The 25,616-nt window shown below is 51.4% G+C and overlaps 1 protein-coding gene across 1 annotated transcript in view; it reads left to right on the top strand.

Moving 5' to 3' along the window:
• Positions 1-25,616, top strand: part of LOC140421340 (adhesion G-protein coupled receptor G2-like) — a 370,647-nt gene that overhangs the window by 174,874 nt on the left and 170,157 nt on the right. The window contains exon 5 of the mRNA XM_072506010.1: positions 10,170-10,319. Coding sequence (XP_072362111.1) covers positions 10,170-10,319 — 150 coding nt within the window. The remainder of the gene's footprint in view (positions 1-10,169; positions 10,320-25,616) is intronic.

Here is a 25,616-nt window from a genome sequence, read left to right as displayed (position 1 = left end):
AATCGACTGGCCTGCCCCTGCAAAGACAAGTGCTTTTAAAGGACAGACTTACATCCCAGCAACCACTTCCGCACTGCTCCCGCTGAAACTGACTCACCAGCTGATTCTCCCGCCGAAATCGACTGGCCTGCCCCTGCAAAGACAAGTGCTTTTAAAGGACAGACTTACCTCCCAGCAACCACTTCCGCACTGCTCCCGCTGAAACTGACTCACCAGCTGATTCTCCCACCGAAATCGACTGGCCTGCCCCTGCAAAGACAGGTGCTTTTAAAGGACAGACTTACCTCCCAGCAACCACTTCCGCACTGCTCCCGCTGAAAAAACTCACCAGCTGATTCTCCCGCCGAAATCGACTGGCCTGCCCCTGCAAAGACAGGTGCTTTTAAAGGACAGACTTATCTCCCAGCAACCACTTCCGCTCTGCTCCCGCTGAAACTGACTCACCAGCTGATTCTCCCGCCGAAATCGACTGGCCTGCCCCTGCAAAGACAAGTGCTTTTAAAGGACAGACTTACCTCCCAGCAACCACTTCCGCACTGCTCCCGCTGAAACTGACTCACCAACTCATTCTCCCGCCGAAATCGACTGGCCTGCCCCTGCAAAGACAAGTGCTTTTAAAGGACAGACTTACCTCCCAGCAACCACTTCCGCACTGCTCCCGCTGAAACTGACTCACCAGCTGATTCTCCCGCCGAAATCGACTCGCCTGCCCCTGCAAAGACAAGTGCTTTTAAAGGACAGACTAATCTCCCAGCAACCACTTACGCACTGCTCCCGCTGAAACTGACTCACCAGCTGATTCTCCCGCCGAAATCGACTGGCCTGCCCCTGCAAAGACAAGTGCTTTTAAAGGACAGACTTACCTCCCAGCAACCACTTCCGCACTGCTCCCGCTTAAACTGACTCACCAGCTGTTTCTCCCGCCGAAATCGACTGGCCTGCCCCTGCAAAGACAAGTGCTTTTAAAGGACAGACTTACCTCCCAGCAACCACTTCCGCACTGCTCCCGCTGAAACTGACTCACCAGTTGATTCACCCGCCGAAATCGACTGGCCTGCCCCTGCAAAGACAAGTGCTTTTAAAGGACAGACTTACCTCCCAGCAGCCACTTCCGCACTGCTCCCGCTGAAACTGACTCACCAGCTGATTCTCCCGCCGAAATCGACTGGCCTGCCCCTGCAAAGACAAGTGCTTTTAAAGGACAGACTTACCTCCCAGCAACCCCTTCCGCACTGCTCCCGCTGAAACTGACTCAGCAGCTGTTCTCATGCCGAAATCGACTGGCCTGCCTCTGCAAAGACAAGTGCTTTTAAAGGTTGACTTACCTCCCAGCAACCACTTCCGCACCGCTCCCGCTGAAACTGACTCACCAGCTGATTCTCCCGCCGAAATCGACTGGCCTGCCCCTGCAAAGACAAGTGCTTTTAAAGGACAGACTTACCTCCCAGCAACCACTTCCGCACAGCTCCCGCTGAAACTGACTCAACAGCTGATTCTCCCGCCGAAATCGTCTGGCCTGCCCCTGCAAAGACAAGTGCTTTTAAAGGACAGACTTACCTCCCAGCAACCACTTCCGCACTGCTCCCGCTGAAACTGACTCACCAACTGATTCTCCCGCCGAAATCGACTGGCCTGCCCCTGCAAAGACAAGTGCTTTTAAAGGACAGACTTACCTCCCAGCAACCACTTCCGCACTGCTCCCGCTCAAACTGACTCACCAGCTGACTCCCCGCCGAAATCGACTGGCCTGCCCCTGCAAAGACAAGTGCTTTTAAAGGACAGACTTACCTCCCAGCAACCACTTCGCACTGCACCCGCTGAAATTGACTCACCAGCTGATTCTCCCGCCGAAATCGACTGGCCTGCCCCTGCAAAGACAAGTGCTTTTAAAGGACAGACTTACCTCCCAGCAACCACTTCCGCACTGCTCCCGCCGAAACTGACTCACCAGCTGATTCTCCCGCCGAAATCGACTGGCCTGCCCCTGCAAAGACAAGTGCTTTTAAAGGACAGACTTACCTCCCAGCAACCACTTCCGCACTGCTCCCGCTGAAACTGACTCACCAGCTGTTCTCACGCCGTTATCCACTGGCCTGCCCCTGCAAAGACAAGTGCTTTTAAAGGACAGACTTACCTCCCAGCAACCACTTCCACACTGCTCCCACTGAAACTGACTCACCAGCTGATTCTCCCGCCGAAATCGACTGGACTGCCCCTGCAAAGCCAAGTGCTTTTAAAGGACAGACTTACCTCCCAGCAACCACTTCCACACTGATCCCGCTGAAACTGACTCACCAGCTGTTCTCACGCCGAAATCGACTGGCCTGCCCCTGCAAAGCCAAGTGCTTTTAAAGGACAGACTTACCTCCCCGCAACCACTTCCGCACTGCTCGCGCTGAAACTGACTCACCAGCTGATTCCCCCGCCGAAATCGACTGGCCTGCCCCTGCAAAGACAAATGCTTTTAAAGGACAGACTTACCTCCCAGCAACCACTTCCGCACTGCTCCCGCTGAAACTGACTCACCAGCTGTTCTCACGCCGAAATCGACTGGCCTGCCCCTGCAAAGACAAGTGCTTTTAAAGGACAGACTTACCTCCCAGCAACCACTTCCGCACTGCTCCCGCTGAAACTGACTCACCAGCTGTTCTCACGCCGAAATCGACTGGCCTGCCCCTGCAAAGACAAGTGCTTTTAAAGGACAGACTTACCTCCCAGCAACCACTTCCGCACTGCTCCCGCTGAAACTGACACACCAGCTGATTCTCCCACCGAAATCGACTGGCCTGCCCCTGCAAAGACAAGTGCTTTTAAAGGACAGACTTACCTCCCAGCAACCACTTCCGCACTGCTCCCGCTGAAACTGACTCACCAGCTGTTCTCCCGCCGAAATCGACTGGCCTGCCCCTGCAAAGACAAGTGCTTTTAAAGGACAGACTTACCTCCCAGCAACCACTTCCGCACTGCTCCCGCTGAAACTGACTCACCAGCTGTTCTCACGCCGAAATCGACTGGCCTGCCCCTGCAAAGACAAGTGCTTTTAAAGGACAGACTTACCTCCCAGCAACCACTTCCGCAATGCTCCCGCTGAAACTGACTCACCAGCTGTTCTCCCGCCGAAATCCCCGATATGGGGTGTTTGTGATGATCCCCGATATGGGGTGTTTGTGATGATCCCCGATATGGGGTGTTTGTGATAATCCCTGATATGGGGTGTTTGTGATGATCCCCGATATGGAGTGTTTGTGATGATTCCCGATATGGGGTGTTTGTGATGATCCCCGATATGGGGTGTTTGTGATGATCCCCGATATGGGGTGTTTGTGATGACCCCCGATATGGAGTGTTTGTGATGATCCTCGATATGGAGTGTTTGTGATGATCCCCGATATGGAGTGTTTGTGATGATCCCCGATATGGGGTGTTTGTGATGATCCCCGATATGGGGTGTTTGTGATGATCCCCGATATGGGGTGTTTGTGATGATCCCTGATATGGGGTGTTTGTGATGATCCCCGATATGGGGTGTTTGTGATGATCCCCGATATGGAGTGTTTGTGATGATCCCCGATATGGGGTGTTTGTGATGATCCCCGATATGGGGTGTTTGTGATGATCCCCGATATGGAGTGTTTGTGATGATCCCCGATATGGGGTGTTTGTGATGATCCCCGATATGGAGTGTTTGTGATGATCCCCGATATGGGGTGTTTGTGATGATCCCCGATATGGGGTGTTTGTGATGATCCCCGATATGGAGTGTTTGTGATGATCCCCGATATGGGGTGTTTGTGATGATCCCTGATATGGGGTGTTTGTGATGATCCCCGATATGGAGTGTTTGTGATGATCCCCGATATGGGGTGTTTGTGATGATCCCCGATATGGGGTGTTTGTGATGATCCCCGATATGGGATGTTTCTGATGATCCCCGATATGGAGTGTTTCTGATGATCCCCGATATGGAGTGTTTGTGATGATCCCCGATATGGAGTGTTTGTGATGATCCCCAATATGGGGTGTTTGTGATGATCCCCGATATGGGGTGTTTGTGATGATCCCCGATATGGAGTGTTTGTGATGATCCCCGATATGGGGTGTTTGTGATGATCCCTGATATGGGGTGTTTGTGATGATACCCGATATGGAGTGTTTGTGATGATCCCCGATATGGGGTGTTTGTGATGATCCCCGATATGGGGTGTTTGTGATGATCCCCGATATGGGATGTTTCTGATGATCCCCGATATGGAGTGTTTCTGATGATCCCCGATATGGGGTGTTTGTGATGATCCCCGATATGGAGTGTTTGTGATGATCCCCGATATGGAGTGTTTCTGATGATCCCCGATATGGAGTGTTTCTGATGATCCCCGATATGGAGTGTTTCTGATGATCCCCGATATGGAGTTTTTCTGATGATCCCCGATATGGGGTGTTTGTGATGATCCCCGATATGGGGTGTTTGTGATGATCCCTGATATGGAGTGTTTCTGATGATCCCCGATATGGAGTGTTTCTGATGATCCCCGATATGGGGTGTTTGTGATGATCCCCGATATGGGGTGTTTGTGATGATCCCCGATATGGAGTGTTTGTGGTGATCCCCGATATGGAATGTTTGTGATGATCCCCGATATGGGGTGTTTGTGATGATCCCCGATATGGGGTGTTTGTGATGATCCCCGATGTGGGGTATTTGTGATGATCCCCAATATGGTGTGTTTGTGATGATCCCCGATGTGGGGTATTTGTGATGATCCCCGATATGGAGTGTTTGTGACGATCCCCGATATGGGGTGTTTGTGATGATCCCCGATATGGGGTGTTTGTGATAATCCCCGATATGGGGTGTTTGTGATGATCCCCGATGTGGGGTGTTTGTGATGATCCCCGAAATGGGGTATTTGTGATGTTCCCCGAAAAGGGGTGTTTGTGATGATCCCCGATATGGGGTGTTTGTGATGATCCCCGATATGAGGTGTTTGTGATGATCCCTGATATGGGATGTTCGTGATGATCCCCGATATGGGGTGTTTGTGATGATCCCCGATATGGAGTGTTTGTGATGATCCCCGACGTGGGGTATTTGTGATGATCCCCGATATGGGGTGTTTGTGATGATCCCCGATATGGGGTGTTTGTGATGATCCCCGATATGGAGTGTTTGTGATGATTCCCGATGTGGGGTATTTGTGATGATCCCCGATATGGGATGTCTGTGATGATCCCCGATATGGAGTGTTTGTGATGATTCCCGATGTGGGGTATTTGTGATGATCCCCGATATGGGGTGTTTGTGATGATCCCCAATATGGGGTGTTTGTGATGCTCCCCGATATGGGGTATTTGTGATGATCCCCGATATGGGGTGTTTGTGATGATCCCCAATATGGAGTGTTTGTGATGATCCCCGATATGGGGTGTTTGTGATGATCCCCGATATGGGGTGTTTGTGATGATCCCCGATATGGGGTATTTGTGATGATCCCCGATATGGGGTGTTTGTGATGATCCCCGATATGGGGTGTTCGTGATGATCCCCGATATGGAGTGTTTGTGATGATCCCCGATATGGGGTGTTCGTGATGATCCCCGATATGGGGTGTTCGTGATGATCCCCGATATGGGGTGTTTGTGATGATCCCCGATATGGAGTGTTTGTGATGATCCCCGATATGGGGTGTTTGTGATGATCCCCGATATGGGGTGTTCGTGATGATCCCCGATATGGGGTGTTTGTGATGATCCCCGATATGGGGTGTTCGTGATGATCCCCGATATGGAGTGTTTGTGATGATCCCCGATATGGGGTGTTCGTGATGATCCCCGATATGGGGTGTTTGTGATGATCCCCGATATGGAGTGTTTGTGACGATCCCCGATATGGGGTGTTTGTGATGATCCCCGATATGGGGTGTTTGTGATAATCCCCGATATGGGGTGTTTGTGATGATCCCCGATGTGGGGTGTTTGTGATGATCCCCGAAATGGGGTATTTGTGATGATCCCCGATATGGGGTGTTTGTGATGATCCCCGATATGGGGTGTTTGTGATGATCCCCGATATGAGGTGTTTGTGATGATCCCTGATATGGGATGTTTGTGATGATCCCCGATATGGGGTGTTTGTGATGATCCCCGATATGGAGTGTTTGTGATGATCCCCGATGTGGGGTATTTGTGATGATCCCCGATATGGGGTGTTTGTGATGATCCCCGATATGGGGTGTTTGTGATGATCCCCGATATGGAGTGTTTGTGATGATTCCCGATGTGGGGTATTTGTGATGATCCCCGATATGGGATGTCTGTGATGATCCCCGATATGGAGTGTTTGTGATGATTCCCGATGTGGGGTATTTGTGATGATCCCCGATATGGGGTGTTTGTGATGATCCCCAATATGGGGTGTTTGTGATGCTCCCCGATATGGGGTATTTGTGATGATCCCCGATATGGGGTGTTTGTGATGATCCCCAATATGGAGTGTTTGTGATGATCCCCGATATGGGGTGTTTGTGATGATCCCCGATATGGGGTGTTTGTGATGATCCCCGATATGGGGTATTTGTGATGATCCCCGATATGGGGTGTTTGTGATGATCCCCGATATGGGGTGTTCGTGATGATCCCCGATATGGAGTGTTTGTGATGATCCCCGATATGGGGTGTTCGTGATGATCCCCGATATGGGGTGTTCGTGATGATCCCCGATATGGGGTGTTTGTGATGATCCCCGATATGGAGTGTTTGTGATGATCCCCGATATGGGGTGTTTGTGATGATCCCCGATATGGGGTGTTCGTGATGATCCCCGATATGGGGTGTTTGTGATGATCCCCGATATGGGGTGTTCGTGATGATCCCCGATATGGAGTGTTTGTGATGATCCCCGATATGGGGTGTTCGTGATGATCCCCGATATGGGATGTTCGTGATGATCCCCGATATGGGGTGTTTGTGATGATCCCCGATATGGAGTGTTTGTGATGATCCTCGATATGGAGTGTTTGTGATGATCCCCGATATGGGGTGTTTGTGATGATCCCCGATATGGAGTGTTTGTGATGATCCCCGATATGGGGTGTTTGTGATGATCCCCGATATGGGGTGTTTGTGATGATCCCTGATATGGGGTGTTTGTGATGATCCCCGATATGGAGTGTTTGTGATGATCCCCGATATGGAGTGTTTGTGATGATCCCCGATATGGGGTGTTTGTGATGATCCCCGATATGGGGTGTTTGTGATGATCCCCGATATGGAGTGTTTGTGATGATCCCCGATATGGGGTGTTCGTGATGATCCCCGATATGGGGTGTTTGTGATGATCCCCGATATGGGGTGTTTGTCTAATGGACAAACCTTAAACAGGTTGGGACTCTATTCATTGTAATTTAGAAGAATGAGAGTTGATGTGATCTCAATGAAACCGGCAGGACTGACCCAGCAGAAGTGGCAGCACAGTCTATAAGACCATAAGACAGGAGCAGAATTAGGCCACTCGGCCCATCGAGTCTGCTCCGCCATTCAATCATGGCTGATATTGTCTCATCCCCATTCTCCTGCCTTCTCCCCACAACCCCTGATCCCCTTATTAATCAAAATCAGTCGGGAGGGAGTTACCCTGGGTGTCTTCAACATTGACTCTGGACCCCATGAGATCTCCTGGCTTCAGATTAAACATGGGCAAGGAAACCTCCTGCTGATCACCACGTACCGTCCACCATCAGCTGATGAGTCAGTTCTCCTCCATGTTGAACACCACTTGTTGGAAGCTCTGTGGGTGGCAAGGGCACAGAATATACTCTGGGTGGGGACTTCAATGTCCATCGCCGAGACTGGCTCGGTAACACCACCGGAGACCGAGCTGGCCGGGTCCTAAAGGACAGAGCTGCTAGACTGGGACTGCAGCAGGTGGTGAGGGAACCAACAAGAGAGAAAAACATACTTGACCTCATCCTCCCCAACCTGCCTGCTGCAGATGTATCTGTCCCTGACAGTATCGGTAGCAGTGACCACCGCACAGTCCTTGTGGAGACAGTCTTCACATTGAGGATATTCTCCATCGTGTTGTGTGGCACCGTGCTAAATGGGGTAGACTCCGAACAGATCGAGCAACTCCAGACTGGGCATCCACGAGGCGCTGTGGACCATCAGCAGCAGCAGAATTGTATCAACCACAATCTGTAACCTCCTGGCCCGGCGAATCCCCCACTCCCCCATTACCCCCCAGCCAGGGGGTCAACCCTGGTTCAATGACGAGTGCAGGAGAGCATGGCAGGAGCAACATTTCTGAAAAATGAGGCGTCAACCTGGTGAAGCTACAACACAGGATTACTTGTGTGCCAGACAGCATAAGCAGCAAGTAACAGACAGAGCGAAGCGATCCCACAATGAACGAATCAAATCTAAGCTCTGCAGTCCTGCCACATCCAGCCGTGAATGGTGGTGGACAATTAAATAACTCACTGGAGGCGGAGGTTTCACGAATATCCCCATCCTCAATGATGGAGGAGCCCAGCACATCTGTGCAAAAGACAAGGCTGAGGCATTCGCAACAATCTTCAGCCAGAAGTGCCGAGTGGATGATCCGTCTCGGTCTCCTCCGGAGAGTCCCAGCATCACAGATGTCAGTCTTCAGCCAATACGATTCACTCCACGTGATATCCAGAAATGGCTGAAGGGACTGGATACTGCAAAGGCTCTGGGTCCTGACAATATTCCAGCAACAGTACTGAAGACTTGTGCTCCAGAACTTGCCATGCCCCTCAACAAGCTGTTCCAGTACAACTACAACACTGGCATCTACCCGGCAATGTGGAAAATTGCCCAGGTGTGTCCAGTACACAAGAAACAGGACAAATCCAACCCAGCCGATTACCGCCCTATCAGTCTACTCTCCATCATCAGCAAAGTGATGGAAAGGGTTATCAACAGAGCTATCAAGCGGCACTTACTCCGCAATAACCTGCTCACGGACGCTCAGTTTGGGTTCCGCCAGGGTCACTCAGCTCCTGACCTCATTACAGCCTTGGTTCAACCATGGACAAAAGAGCTGAATGCCAGAGGTGAGGTGAGAGTGACTGCCCTTGACATCCAGGAGCATTTGACTGAGTGTGGCATCAAGGAGCCCGAGCTAAACTGGAGTCAATGGGAGTCGGGGGGAAAACTCTCCGCTGGTTGGAGTCATTCCCGGCACAAAGGAAGATGGTTCTGGTGGTTGGAGGTCAATCATCTCAGCTCCAGGGCATCACTGCAGGAGTTGCTCAGGGTCTTGTCCTAGACCCAACCATCTTCAGCTGCTTCATCAATGACCTCCCTCCCGTCATAAGGTCAGAAGTGGGGATGTTTGCGGGTGACTGCACAATGTTCAGCACCATTCGCGACTCCTCAGATAATGAAGCAGTCCCTGTCCAACTGCAGCAGTTGGACAGGGACTGCTTCATTATCTGAGGAGTTGGGCTGACAAGTGAAAAGTTACATTCGCGCCACACAAGTGCCCGGCAATGACCATCTCCCTCAAGAGAGGATCTTTAGTACATTCTTGCGAAGAGATTGAGGTATAACTATCATTAATGATACTGAGTTCAGATGTTATATTGTAGAGCTCCATACATTGACCTCTGGGCCAGTGTGAGCTGATGTTCTTCATCTGGATAGAGTAGACAGGGAGAAACTGTTTCCATTGGTGGAAGGATCAAGAACGAGAGGGAACAGATTTAAAGTAATTCGTAAAAGACCCAGTGGCAACATGAGAAAGAGTATTCTGACCCAGCAAGTGGTAGGGATCTGGAATGTGGGTGAAGTAGGGGCAGCTGAAAAAGAAGAGTAATTTCATAGATAGTAATTTCATAGAAGTTACGGGGCAGAAGGAGGCCATTCGGCCCATCGAGTCTGCACCGGCTCTTGGAAAGAGCACCCTACCCAAGCCCACACTCCCACCCCATCCCCATAACCCAGTAACCCCACCCAACACTAAGGGAAATTTAGTATGGAGTTTGGAGGGTCTCTGGGGGAACAGGGAGGGGGGGGACGGACGAGGTGGGAGGAGGATGGTGCTCGGTGAATTGCTCCTCGAGAGGGCTGGTGCAGATGCAATGGGCAGAATGGCCTCCTTCTGTGTTGTAAACATTGTGTGATTCTGTGATTCTTTCTGATTATAGAGTGGAGCAGAACTGGGACCAATGCAAAGACGAAAGACGGAAGGACCGATTCTATAGCTCGTTCCAACAAATCCTGTGAATCTAATTCAACAACCATATCCTCGAACGGATCGAGAAATAATTTAATTCCTCCCCAAAACTATGGGAACGGTAAGATCTTCCTGAAAAGCTGTATTTGGGTGGGATATTGTGTGGAGCAGGGTAACTGAAGCTGGCATCGATGGCCCATCAGCAGGAGTCAGCGGAGGGAAAGACCTATGATTGGAGGAGCAGCTCCAAGCAGAATCTTGTGTTGAAACTCTGCAGGTCGACAGGAATTTGGAATACTGCCTCTAGGGTCCAGAGGGGCGTAGGGCTCACATCCGGCCCACGGGATAGGTCTGGTGTGTGATAATGATCATAATAATAATCGCTTATTGTCACGAGTAGGCTTCAATGAAGTTACTGTGAAAAGCCCCTAGTTGCCACATTCAGGCGCCTGTTCGGGGAGGCTGGTACGGGAATTGAACCCGCGCTGCTGGTATTGTTCTGCATTACAAGCCAACTGTTCAGCCCACTGTGCTAAACCAGCCCTGGTAGATGGTAGACTATGTGTAGTAGAGTCTGGAAGGGGCCAGTATGGAGACAGCATTGATACCTGGGCTGTACCTGGGAGATGTGTATAGTTGCGGGTTAACAATTAACGCTTTGTTCTCAAGCACATAAGCCCCTTCATGAAGCACCAAGAACCTTCACAACATGTGCCAGGAGAGGCCCCCAAATCGCTGAGAAGCCGGAGAAGGAACCCAGATTCCCAAAGCACGAAGAACTAAAACAACTGAAACCTGACCACAGAGAAATGGCCCTAAACTGGAGATACAGCAAGGGAGTAACTTAATAAATGGGAACATATTGAGAGGGTTTGAGGAAGTGAGAGACCTTGGAGTGCATGTCCACAGGTCCCCGAAGGTGGCAGGACAGGTGGACAAGGTGGCCAACAAAGCATATGGAACACTTTCCTTTATTGGACGAGATATTGAATATAAAAGCAGGGCTGCAATGATGGAACTGACTAAAACGCTGGTAAGACCATAGCTGGAGTATTGTGTGTGCAGTTCTGGTCACCACATTACAGGAAGGATGTTATTGCTCTGGAATAGAACAGAGGAGTTTTACAAGGATGCTGCCAGGGCTAGAAAATTGCAGCCAGGAGAAATTTTCAAGGCGAGGGTTGTTTTCCTTACAACAGAGGAATCATAGAATGTACAGTGCAGAATGAGGCCATTCGGAGGAAATCCACGCAGACACGGGGAGAACGCGCAGACTCCGCACAGAACAAAGAACAAAAAACAAAGAAATGTACAGCACAGGAACAGGCCCTTCGGCCCTCCAAGCCCGTGCCGACCATACTGCCCGACTAAACTACAATCTTCTACACTTCCTGGGTCCGTATCCCTCTATTCCCATCCTATTCATGTATTTGTCAAGATGCCCCTTAAATGTCACTATCGTCCCTGCTTCCACCACCTCCTCCGGTAGTGAGTTCCAGGAACCCTCGGCGTAAAAAACTTGCCTCGTACATCTACTCTAAACCTTGCCCCTCTCACCTTAAACCTATGCCCCCTAGTAATTGACCCCTCTACCCCGGGGAAAAGCCTCTGACTATCCACTCTGTCTATGCCCCTCATAATTTTGTAGACCTCTATCAGGTCTCCCCTCAACCTCCTTCGTTCCAGTGAGAACAAACCGAGTTTATTCAACCGCTCCTCATAGCTAATGCCCTCCATACCAGGCAACATTCTGGTAAATCTCTTCTGCACCCTCTCTAAAGCCTCCACATCCTTCTGGTAGTGTGGCGACCAGAATTGAACACTATACTCCAAGTGTGGCCTAACTAAGGTTCTATACAGCTGCAACATGACTTGCCAATTCTTATACTCAATGCCCCGACCAATGAAGGCAAGCATGCCGTATGCCTTCTTGACTACCTTCTCCACCTGTGTTGCCCCTTTCAATGACCTGTGGACCTGTACTCCTAGATCTCTTTGACTTTCAATACTCTTGAGGGTTCTACCATTCACTGTATATTCCCTACCTGCATTAGACCTTCCAAAATGCATTACCTCACATTTGTCCGGATTAAACTCCATCTGCCATCTCTCCGCCCAAGTCTCCAAACAATCTAAATCCTGCTGTATCCTCAGACAGTCCTCATCGCTATCCGCAATTCCACCAACCTTTGTGTCGTCTGCAAACTTACTAATCAGACCAGTTACATTTTCTTCCAAATCATTTATATATACTACAAAGAGCAAAGGTCCCAGCACTGATCCCTGTGGAACACCACTGGTCACAGCCCTCCAATTAGAAAAGCATCCTTCCATTGCTACTCTCTGCCTTCTATGACCTTCAGACAGCGACCCAAGCCGGGAATCGAACCTGGGACTCTGGAGCTGTGAAGCAACTAACCACTGTGCTACCGTGCTGAGGGGCGACCTAATTGAGGTGGACAAGATTGAGGGATCTGGACAGAGTATACATGAAAGATTTCCCCTAGCTGAGGGCTAAATTGCCAGGGTGATTCAATTTAAGGTGATTGGTAGAAGGATTAGAGGGGACATGAGGAAATTCATTTTCATCCAGACGGTGTTGGGTGTCTGGAATTCACGGCCTGATTGGGGGTTGAGGCTGAAACACTCGACTCATTTACCAGGTTTCTGTTACATCCATGACTATCAGTGCATGAGTATCAGTGCCGCTTCATAGTCTTGCCTGGACATGGAAAACCTTATCAACTTTGCTTCCAATTTCCACCCCTCTCTCACCTTCACATGGTCCAGCTGCGAAACGTCCCTTCCCGGTCCTTACCTCTCTGTCTCCATTTCCGGGGATAGACTGCCCACCAATATTCATTGCAAACCCACCGACTCCCACAGCGACCTCGGTTGCAGCTCCTCCATCTCTGCTCCCTGTAAGGACTCCATCCCATTCCGGGTGTTTCTCCACCTCCATCACATCTGTTCCAATGATGTCACCTTCGAGAATGAGGCTTCGGACATACCTGCCTTTTTCCGTAACCCGACCGCCTCGGGCAGTGTGGGTCAGCAGCATTGTGATCTGTTCTGCGCTGGGCTCTCCCGCTATTCACTGGGAATAGCCGGATCGGTGCCAGTCACAACGTAGCCGGAAAATCCCCCCCCCCCCATGTCTTGATCTCCAGTGTGGATATAATCTCTCACAGCAGCACTGATCCCTTCCTTTACCAGCAAAGCTACACTACCTCCTGTTCCGTGCAGTCTATCCTTCTGAAACACTGAGTTTGGATATTCAACTCTCACACCTAGAACATAGAACATAGAACATTACAGCGCAGTACAGGCCCTTCGGCCCTCGATGTTGCGCCGACCTGTGAAACCACTCTAAAGCCCATCTACACTATTCCCTTATCGTCCATATGTCTATCCAGTGACCATTTGAATGCCCTTAGTGTTTGCGAGTCCACTACTGTTGCAGGCAGGGCATTCCACGCCCTTACTACTCTCGGAGTAAAGAACCTACCTCTGACATCTGTCCTATATCTATCTCCCCTCAATTTAAAGCTATGTCCCCTCGTGCTAGACATCACCATCCGAGGAAAAAGGCTCTCACTGTCCAACCTATCTAATCCTCTGATCATCTTGTATGCCTCAATTAAGTCACCTCTTAACCTTCTTCTCTCTAACGAAAACAGCCTCAAGTCCCTCAGCCTTTCCTCAAAAGATCTTCCCTCCATACCAGGCAACATTCTGGTAAATCTCCTCTGCACCCGCTCCAAAGCCTCCACGTCCTTCCTATAATGCGGCGACCAGAATTGCACGCAATACTCCAAATGCGGCCGCACCAGAGTGTTGTACAGCTGCAACATGACCTCATGGCCCCGAAACTCAATCCCTCTACCAATAAAAGCGAACACACCGTACGCCTTCTTAACAACCCTCTCAACCTGGGTGGCAACTTTCAGGGATCTATGTACATGGACACCGAGATCTCTCTGCTCATCCACACTGCCAAGAATCTTACCATTAGCTCAGTACTCTGTCTTCCTGTTATTCCTTCCAAAATGAATCACCTCACACTTTTCTGCATTAAACTGCATTTGCCACCTCTCAGCCCAGCACTGCAGCTTATCTATGTCCCTCTGTAACTTGAAACATCCTTCCGCACTGTCCACAACTCCACCGACTTTAGTGTCATCTGCAAATTTACTCACCCATCCTTCTACGCCCTCCTCCAGGTCATTTATAAAAATGACAGACAGCAGTGGCCCCAAAACAGATCCTTGTGGTACACCACTAGTAACTGGACTCCAGTCTGAACATTTTCCATCAACCACCACCCTTTGTCTTCTTCCAGCTAGCCAATTTCTGATCCAAACTGCGAAATCTCCCTGAATCCCATGCCTCTGTATTTTCTGCAGTAGCCTACCATGGGGAACCTTATCAAATGCTTTACTGAAATCCTTTTCACCACAACAATTGCTTTACCCTCATCCACCTGTTTGGTCACCTTCTCAAAGAACTCAATCAGGTTTGTGAGGCACGACCTACCCTTCACAAAACCATGTTGACTATGTCTAATCAAATTATTCCTTTCCAGATGATTATACACCCTATCTCTTATAAACCTTTCCAAGATTTTGCCCACAACAGAAGTAAGGCTCATTGGTCTATAGTTACCGGGGTTGTCTCTACTCCCCTTCTTGAACAAGGGGACAATATTTGCTATCCTCCAGTCTTCTGGCACTATTCCTGTCGACAAAGATGATCAAAGTCAAAGGCTCTGCAATCTCCTCCCTAGCTTCCCAGAGAATCCTAGGATAAATCCCATCCGGCCCAGGGGACTTATCTATTTTCACACTTTCCAGAATTGCTAACCCCTCCTCCTTACGTACCTCAAGCCCTTCTAGTCTAGTAGCCTGAATCTCAGTATTCTCCTCGATAACTTTGTCTTTTTCCTGTGTGAATACTGACGAAAAATATTCATTTAGCACCTCTCCAATCTCCTTGGACTCCACGCACAACTTCCCACTACTGTCCTTGACTGGCCCTACTCTTACCCTAGTCATTCTTTTATTCCTGACATAGCTATAGAAAGCTTTAGGGTTATCCTTGATCCTACCTGCCAAAGACTTCTCATGTCCCCTCCTGGCTCTTCGTAGCTCTCTCTTTAGGTCCTTCCTAGCTAACTTGTAACTCTCGAGTGCCCTAACTGAACCTTCATGTCTCATCTTTACATAAACCTCCTTCTTCCTCTTGACAAGTGTTTCGACTGCTTTAGTAAATCACGGTTCCCTCGCTCGACCACTTCCTCCCTGCCTGACAGATACATACTTATCAAGGACACGCAGTAGCTGTTCCTTGAACAAGCTCCACATTTCCAATGTGCCCAACCCCTGCAGTTTTCCTCTCCATCCGATGCATCCTAAGTCTTGCCTCATCGCATCGTAATTGCCTTTCCCCCAGATATAACTCTTGCCCTGCGGTATATACCTATCCCTTTCCATCACTAAAGTAAACGTAATCGAATTGTGGTCACTATCGCCAAAGTGCTCTCCTACCTCCAAATCTAACACCTGTCCTGGTTCATTACCTAGTACCAAATCCAATATGGCCTCGCCTATTGTTGGCCTATCTACATACTGGGCGTCATTCTCCGACCCCCCCGCCGGGTCGGAGAATGGCCGTTGGCTGCCGTGAATCCCGCCCCCGCCGAAGATTGGGCGGGGGCGGGAATCGGGCCGCGCTGGTTGGCGGGACCCCCCGCTGGATTCTCCGGCCCGGATGGGCCGAAGTCCCGCCCAGGAATTGCCTGTCCCGCCGGTGTAAATCAAACCTGGTATTTACCGGCGGGACAAGGCGGCGTGGGCGGGCTCCGGGGTCCTGGGGGAGGGGCACGGGGCGATCTGACTCCGGGGGGTGCCCCCACGGTGGCCTGGCCCGTGATCGGGGCCCACCGATCCGCGGGCGGGCCTGTGCCGTGGGGGCACTCTTTCCCTTCCGCCTTCGCTACGGCCTCCATCATGGCGGAGGCGGAAGAGACTCTCCCCACTGCGCATGCGCGGGAAACTGTCGGCGGCCGCTGACGCTCCCGCGCATGGGCCGCATTTCCACGCCAGCTGGCGGGGCAACAAACGCCATTTCTGCCAGCTGGCGGGGCGGAAATCCCTCCGGCGTCGGCCTAGCACCAACATTGAGGGGCTAGGCCGCCAAAGATGCGGAGCATTCCGCACCTTTGGGCCGGCGCGATGCCCGTCTGATTGAAACCCTCCTGCACACATTGGACGAAAACAGACTCATCTAAAGTACTCGAACTATAGCGTTTCCAGTCAATATTTGGAAAGTTAAAGTCCCCCATAACAACTACCCTGTTGCTTTCGCTCCTATCCAGAATCATCTTTGCAATCCTTTCCTCTACATCTCTGGAACTTTTCGGAGGCCTATAGAAAACCCCTAACAGGGCGACCTCTCCTTTCCTGTTTCTAACCTCAGCCCATACTGCCTCAGTAGACGAGTCCTCATCAAACGTCCTTTCTGCCACCGTAATACTGTCCTTGACTAACAATGCCACCCCTCCCCCTCTTTTACCACCTTCCCTGCGCTTACTGAAATATCTAAACCCTGGCACCTGCAACAACCATTCCTGTCCCTGCTCTATCCATGTCTCCGAAATGGCCACAACATCGAAGTCCCAGGTACCAACCCATGCCGCAAGTTCACCCACCTTATTCCGGATGCTCCTGTCATTGAAGAAGACACACTTTAAACCACCTTCCTGCCTGCCGGTACACTCCTGCAACTTTGAAACCTTATTCATGACCTCACTACTCTCAACCTCCTGTACACTGGAGCTGCAATTCAGGTTCCCAATCCCCTGCTGAACTAGTTTAAACCCTCCTTGTAGCCATGTTTCAATAATCACTATCAAATCATGCCCGTTGTTTCTACTTGCATCCTTAACTCATTAAATTTGTTTTGAATGCTTTGTGCATCCAGTCACACAGCGTTAGGGTTGTACAATTATCAAATTCCCTCCTCTTGTCTGATTCCGTGATGCAATATGACATTCAGACATTCTGTCGCTTCCTTTTATTTTCAGGTAACAATCCACCTGATCACTAACCTGCAATCCTTCATTCTCCATCAACTTTGATTTTCTAATGGGGGCAGCACGGTGGCACAGTGGTTAGCACTGCTGCATACGGCGCTGTGGACCCGGGTCGATCCCGGCTCTGGGTCACGTGTGGAGTTTGCACATTCTCCCGGTGTTTGGGTGGGTTTCGCCCCCACAACCCAAAGATATGCAGGGTAGGTGGATTGGCCGCGCTAAATTGCCCCTTCATTGGATAGAATGTTGGGTACTCTAAATTTAAAGAAAAACTTTAATTTTCTAATTTACCAGACACAATCCTCACTGAACCTCCTCACTATCCTCACTGATCTTCCTCACTATCCTCACTGACCCTCCTCACTATCCACACTGACCCTCCTCACTATCCACACTGACCCTCCTCACTATCCACACTGACCCTCCTCATTATCCTCACTGATCTTCCTCACTATCCTCACTGACCCTCCTCACTATCCTCACTGACCCTCCTCACTATCCACACTGTCCCTCCTCACTATCCTCACTGACCCTCCTCACTATCCACACTGACCCTCCTCACTACCACACTGACCCGCCTCACTATCCACACTGACCCTCCTCACTATCCTCACTGATCGTCCTCACTATCCACACTGACCCTCCTCACTATCCTCACTGATCTTCCTCACTATCCTCACTGACCCTCCTCAATATCCACGCTGACCCTCCTCACTATCCACACTGACGCTCCTCACTATCCACACTGACCCTCCTCACTATCCACACTGACCCTCCTCAATATCCACACTGACCCTCCTCACTATCCACACTGACCCTCCTCACTATCCTCACTGATCTTCCTCACTATCCTCACTGACCCTCCTCACCATCCACACTGACCCTCCTCACTATCCTCACTGACACTCCTCACTATCCACACTGTCCCTCCTCACTATCCTCACTGATCCTCCTCACTATCCTCAATGACCCTCCTCACTATCCTCACTGATCCTCCTCACTATCCACACTGACCTTCCTCACTATCCAGAGTGACCCTCCTCACTATCCAGAGTGACCCTCCTCACTATCCACACTGACCCTCGTCACTATCCAGAGTGACCCGCCTCACTATCCACACTGACCCTCTTCACTATCCTCACTGATCTTCCTCACTATCTTCACTGACCCTCCTCACTATCCACACTGAACCTCCTCACTATCCTCACTGACCCTCCTCACTATCCACACTGTCCCTCCTCACTATCCTCACTGATCCTCCTCACTATCCTCACTGACCCTACTCACTATCCTCACTGATCCTCCTCACTATCCACACTGACCCTCCTCACTATCCACACTGACCCTCCTCACTATCCACACTGACCCTCCTCACTATCCTCACTGATCTTCCTCACTATCCACACTGACCCTCCTCACTGATCTTCCTCACTATCCTCACTGACCCTCCTCAATATCCACGCTGACCCTCCTCACTATCCACACTGACCCTCCTCACTATCCACACTGACCCTCCTCACTATCCACACTGACCCTCCTCACTATCCACACTGACCCTCCTCACTATCCTCACTGATCTTCCTCACAATCCTCACTGACCCTCCTCACCATCCACACTGACCCTCCTCACTATCCTCACTGACACTCCTCACTATCCACACTGTCCCTCCTCACTATCCTCACTGATCCTCCTCACTATCCTCAATGACCCTCCTCACTATCCTCACTGATCCTCCTCACTATCCACACTGACCTTCCTCACTATCCAGAGTGACCCGCGTCACTATCCAAGTGACCCTCCTCACTATCCTCACTGATCCTCCTCATTATCCACACTGACCCTCCTCACTATCCACACTGACCCTCCTCACTATCCACACTGACCCTCCTCACTATCCACACTGACCCTCCTCACTATCCACACTGACCCTCCTCACTATCCAGAGTGACCCTCCTCACTATCCTCACTGATCCTCCTCACTATCCACACTGACCCTCCTCACTATCCACACTGACCCTCCTCACTATCCAGAGTGACCCTCCTCACTAACCTCACTGACCCTCCTCACTATCCACACTGACCCTCCTCACTATCCACACTGACCCTCCTCACTGCCCAGAGTGACCCTCCTCACTATCCACACTGACCCTCCTCACTATCCAGAGTGACCCTCCTCACTATCCTCACTGACCCTCCTCACTATCCACACTGATCCTCCTCACTATCCACACGGACCCTCCTCACTATCCACACTGACCCTCCTCACTATCCACACTGACCCTCCTCACGCTCCACACTGATCCTCCTCACTATCATCACTGACCCTGCTCACTATCCTCACTGACCCTCCTCACTATCCTCACTGACCCTCCTCACTATCTACACTGACCCTCCTCACTATCCACACTGATCCTCCTCACTATCCACACTGACCCTCCTCACTATCCACACTGTCCCTCCTCACTACCCTCACTGATCCTCCTCACTATCCACACTGACCCTCCTCACTATCCACACTGACCCTCCTCACTATCCACACTGACCCTCCTCACTATCCTCACTGATCTTCCTCACTATCCACACTGACCCTTCTCACTATCCTCGCTGATCTTCCTCACTATCCTCACTGACCCTCCTCAATATCCACACTCACCCTCCTCACTATCCACACTGACCCTCCTCACTATCCACACTGTCACTACTCACTATCCTCACTGATCCTCCTCACTATCCACACTGACCCTCCTCACTATCCACACTGACCCTCCTCACTATCCTCACTGACCCTCCTCACTATCCTCACTGATCTTCCTCACTATCCACACTGACCCTCCTCACTATCCACACTGACCCTCCTCACTATCCACACTGACCCTCCTCACTATCCACACTGACCCTCCTCAATATCCACACTGACCCTCCTCACTATCCACACTGACCCTCCTCACTATCCTCACTGATCTTCCTCACTATCCTCACTGACCCTCCTCACCATCCACACTGACCCTCCTCACTATCCTCACTGACACTCCTCACTATCCACACTGTCCCTCCTCACTATCCTCACTGAACCTCCTCAGTATCCTCAATGACCCTCCTCACAATCCTCACTGATCCTCCTCACTATCCACACTGACCTTCCTCACTATCCAGAGTGACCCTCCTCACTATCCAGAGTGACCCTCCTCACTATCCACACTGACCCTCCTCACTATCCAGAGTGACCCTCCTCACTATCCACACTGACCCTCCTCACTATCCTCACTGATCTTCCTCACTATCCTCACTGACCCTCCTCACTATCCACACTGAACATCCTCACTATCCTCACTGACCCTCCTCACTATCCACAATGTCCCTCCTCACTATCCACACTGATCCTCCTCACTATCCTCACTGACCCTACTCACTATCCTCACTGATCCTCCTCACTATCCACACTGACCCTCCTCACTATCCACACTGACCCTCCTCACTATCCACACTGACCCTCCTCACTATCCTCACTGACCCTCCTCAATATCCACGCTGACCCTCCTCACTATCCACACTGACCCTCGTCACTATCCACACTGACCCTCCTCACGATCCACACTGACCCTCCTCGCTATCTACACTGACCCTCCTCACTATCCTCACTGATCTTCCTCACAATCCTCACTGACCCTCCTCAGCATCCACACTGACCCTCCTCACTATCCTAACTGACACTCCTCACTATCCACACTGTCCCTCCTCACTATCCTCACTGATCCTCCTCACTATGCTCAATGACACTCCTCACTATCCTCACTGATCCTCCTCACTATCCACACTGACCCTCCTCACTATCCACACTGACCCTCCTCACTATCCACACTGACCCTCCTCCCTATCCAGGCTGACCCTCCTCACTATCCAGAGTGACCCTCCTCACTATCCTCACTGATCCTCCTCACTATCCACACTGACCATCCTCACTATCCTCACTGACCCTCCTCACTATCCACACTGACCCTCCTCACTCTCCACACTGACCCTCCTCACTGTCCACACTGACCCTCCTCACTATCCACACTGACCCTCCTCACTATCCACACTGACCCTCCTCACTACCCAGAGTGACCCTCCTCACTATCCACACTGACCCTCCTCACTATCCACACTGACCCTCCTCACTATCCACACTGACCCTCCTCACTACCCAGAGTGACCCTCCTCACTATCCACACTGACCCTCCTCACTATCCACACTGACCCTCCTCACTATCCACACTGACCCTCCTCACTATCCAGAGTGACCCTCCTCACTAACCTCACTGACCCTCCTCACTATCCACACTGACCCTCCTCACTATCCACACTGACCCTCCTCACTACCCAGAGTGACCCTCCTCACTATCCACACTGAACCTCCTCACTATCCAGAGTGACCCTCCTCACTATCCTCACTGACCCTCCTCACTATCCACACTGATCCTCCTCACTATCCACACGGACCCTCCTCACTATCCACACTGACCCTCCTCACTATCCACACTGACCCTCCTCACTATCCACACTGACCCTCCTCACTATCCACACTGACCCTCCTCACTATCCACACTGATCCTCCTCACTATCCACACTGACCCTCCTCACTATCCAGACTGACCCTCCTCACTATCCAGACTGACCCTCCTCACTATCCTCACTGACCCTCCTCACTATCCTCACTGACCCTCCTCACTATCCACACTGACCCTCCTCACTATCCTCACTAACCCTCCTCACTATCCTCACTGACCCTCCTCACTATCCTCACTGACCCTCCTCACTATCCACACTGACCCTCCTCACTATCCACACTGACCCTCCTTACTATCCACACTGACCCTCCTCACTATCCTCACTGACCCTCCTCACTATCCACACTGACCCTCCTCACTATCCACACTGACCCTGCTCACTATCTACACTGACCCTCCTCACTATCCACACTGACCCTCCTCACTATCCACACTGACCCTCCGCACTATCCACACTGACCCTCCTCACTATCCACACAGACCCTCCTCACTATCCACACTGACCCTCCTCACTATCCACACTGACCCTCCTCACTATCCACACTGACCCTCCTCACTATCCACACTGACCCTCCTCACTATCCACACTGACCCTCCTCACTATCCACACTGACCCTCCTCACTATCCACACAGACCCTCCTCACTATCCACACTGACCCTCCTCACTATCCACACTGACCCTCCTCACTATCCACACTGACCCTCCTCACTATCTACACTGACCCTCCTCACTGTCCACACTGACCCTCCTCACTATCTACACTGACCCTCCTCACTATCTACACTGATCCTCCTCACTATCCAGCGTGACCCTCCTCACTATCCACACTGATCCTCCTCGCTATCCAGCGTGACCCTCCTCACTATCCACACTGACCCTTCTCACTATCCAGCGTGACCCTCCTGGGACTATCCACACTGACCCTCCTCACTATCCACACTGACCCTCCTCACTATCCACACTGACCCTCCTCACTATCCACACTGACCCTCCTCACTACCCAGAGTGACCCTCCTCACTATCCACACTGACCCTCCTCACTATCCAGAGTGACCCTCCTCACTATCCTCACTGACCCTCCTCACTATCCACACTGATCCTCCTCACTATCCACACGGACCCTCCTCACTATCCACACGGACCCTCCTCACTATCCAGAGTGACCCTCCTCACTATCCTCACTGACCCTCCTCACTATCCAGAGTGACCCTCCTCACTATCCTCACTGACCCGCCTCACTATCCACACTGACCCTCCTCACGCTCCACACTGATCCTCCTCACTATCATCACTGACACTGCTCACTATCCTCACTGACCCTCCTCACTATCCTCACTGACCCTCCCCACTATCTACACTGACCCTCCTCACTATCCACACTGATCCTCCTCACTATCCACACTGACCCTCCTCACTATCCACACTGACCCTCCTCACTATCCAGAGTGACCCTCCTCACTATCCAGAGTGACCCTCCTCACTATCCACACTGACCCTCCTCACTATCCACACTGACCCTCCTCACTATCCACACTGACCCTCCTCACTATCCACACGGACACTCCTCACTATCCACACTGAACCTCCTCACTATCCACACGGACACTCCTCACTATCCACACTGACCCTCCTCACTATCCACACTGACCCTCCTCACTATCCACACTGAACCTCCTCACTATCCACACGGACCCTCCTCACTATCCACACTGACCCTCCTCACTACCCAGAGTGACCCTCCTCACTATCCACACTGAACCTCCTCACTATCCACACGGACACTCCTCACTATCTTCACTGACCCTCCTCACTATCCACACTGACCCTCCTCACTATCCAGAGTGACCCTCCTCACTATCCAGAGTGACCCACCTCACTATCCACACTGACCCTCCTCACTATCCAGAGTGACCCTCCTCACGCTCCACACTGATCCTCCTCACTATCCTCACTGACCCTCCTCACTATCCTCACTGACCCTCCTCACTATCCACACTGATCCTCCTCACTATCCACACTGACCCTCCTCACTATCCAGACTGACCCTCCTCACTATCCACACTGACCCTCCTCACTATCCACACTGACCCTCCTCACTAACCAGACTGACCCTCCTCACTATCCTCACTGACCCTCCTCACTATCCACACTGACCCTCCTCACTATCCACACTGACCCTCCTCACTATCCTCACTGACCCTCCTCACTATCCACACTGACCCTGCTCACTATCCACACTGACCCTCCTCACTATCCACACTGACCCTCCTCACTATCCACACTGACCCTCCTCACTATCCACACTGACCCTCCTCACTATCCTCACTGACCCTCCTCACTATCCTCACTAACCCTCCTCACTATCCACACTGACCCTCCTCACTATCCACACTGACCCTCCTCACTATCCACACTGACCCTCCTCACGATCTACACTGAACCTCCTCACAATCCAGCGTGACCCTCCTCACTATCCACACAGACCCTCCTCACTATCCACACTGATCCTACTCACTATCCACACTGAACCTCCTCACTGTCCACACTGACCCTCCTCACTACCCAGAGAGACCGTCCTCACTAACCTCACTGACCCTCCTCACTATCCACACTGACCCTCCTCACTATCCACACTGACCCTCCTCACTACCCAGAGTGACCCTCCTCACTATCCACACTGACCCTCCTCACTATCCAGAGTGACCCTCCTCACTATCCTCACTGACCCTCCTCACTATCCACACTGACCCTCCTCACTATCCAGAGTGACCCTCCTCACTATCCTCACTGACCCTCCTCACTATCCACACTGATCCTCCTCACTATCCACACGGACCCTCGTCACTATCCACACTGACCCTCCTCACTATCCTCACTGACCCTCCTCACTATCCTCACTGACCCTCCTCACTATCCACACTGACCCTCCTCACTATCCTCACTCACCCTCCTCACTATCCACACTGACCCTCCTCACTATCCACACTGACCCTCCTCACTATCCACACTGACCCTCCTCACGATTTACACTGACCCTCCTCACTATCCAGCGTGACCCTCCTCACTATCCACACTGACCCTCCTCACTACACAGAGTGACCGTCCGCACTAACCTCACTGACTCTCCTCACTATCCACACTGACCCTCCCCACTATCTACACTGACCCTCCTCACTATCCACACTGATCCTCCTCACTATCCACACTGACCCTCCTCACTATCCACACTGACCCTCCTCACTATCCAGAGTGACCCTCCTCACTATCCAGAGTAACCCTCCTCACTATCCACACTGACCCTCCTCACTATCCACACTGACCCTCCTCACTATCCACACTGACCCTCCTCACTATCCACACGGACACTCCTCACTATCCACACTGAACCTCCTCACTATCCACACGGACACTCCTCACTATCCACACTGACCCTCCTCACTATCCAGACTGACCCTCCTCACTATCCACACTGACCCTCCTCACTATCCACACTGACCCTCCTCACTAACCAGACTGACCCTCCTCACTATCCTCACTGACCCTCCTCACTATCCACACTGACCCTCCTCACTATCCACACTGACCCTCCTCACTATCCTCACTGACCCTCCTCACTATCCACACTGACCCTCCTCACTATCCACACTGACCCTCCTCACTATCCACACTGACCCTCCTCACTATCCTCACTGACCCTCCTCACTATCCTCACTGACCCTCCTCACTATCCACACTGACCCTCCTCACTATCCTCACTAACCCTCCTCACTATCCA

The sequence above is a fragment of the Scyliorhinus torazame genome, chromosome 5 (assembly GCF_047496885.1).
Source record: "Scyliorhinus torazame isolate Kashiwa2021f chromosome 5, sScyTor2.1, whole genome shotgun sequence".
NCBI classification, from domain to species: domain Eukaryota; kingdom Metazoa; phylum Chordata; class Chondrichthyes; order Carcharhiniformes; family Scyliorhinidae; genus Scyliorhinus; species Scyliorhinus torazame.
This window is presented reverse-complemented; position numbering and strand designations above follow the sequence as displayed.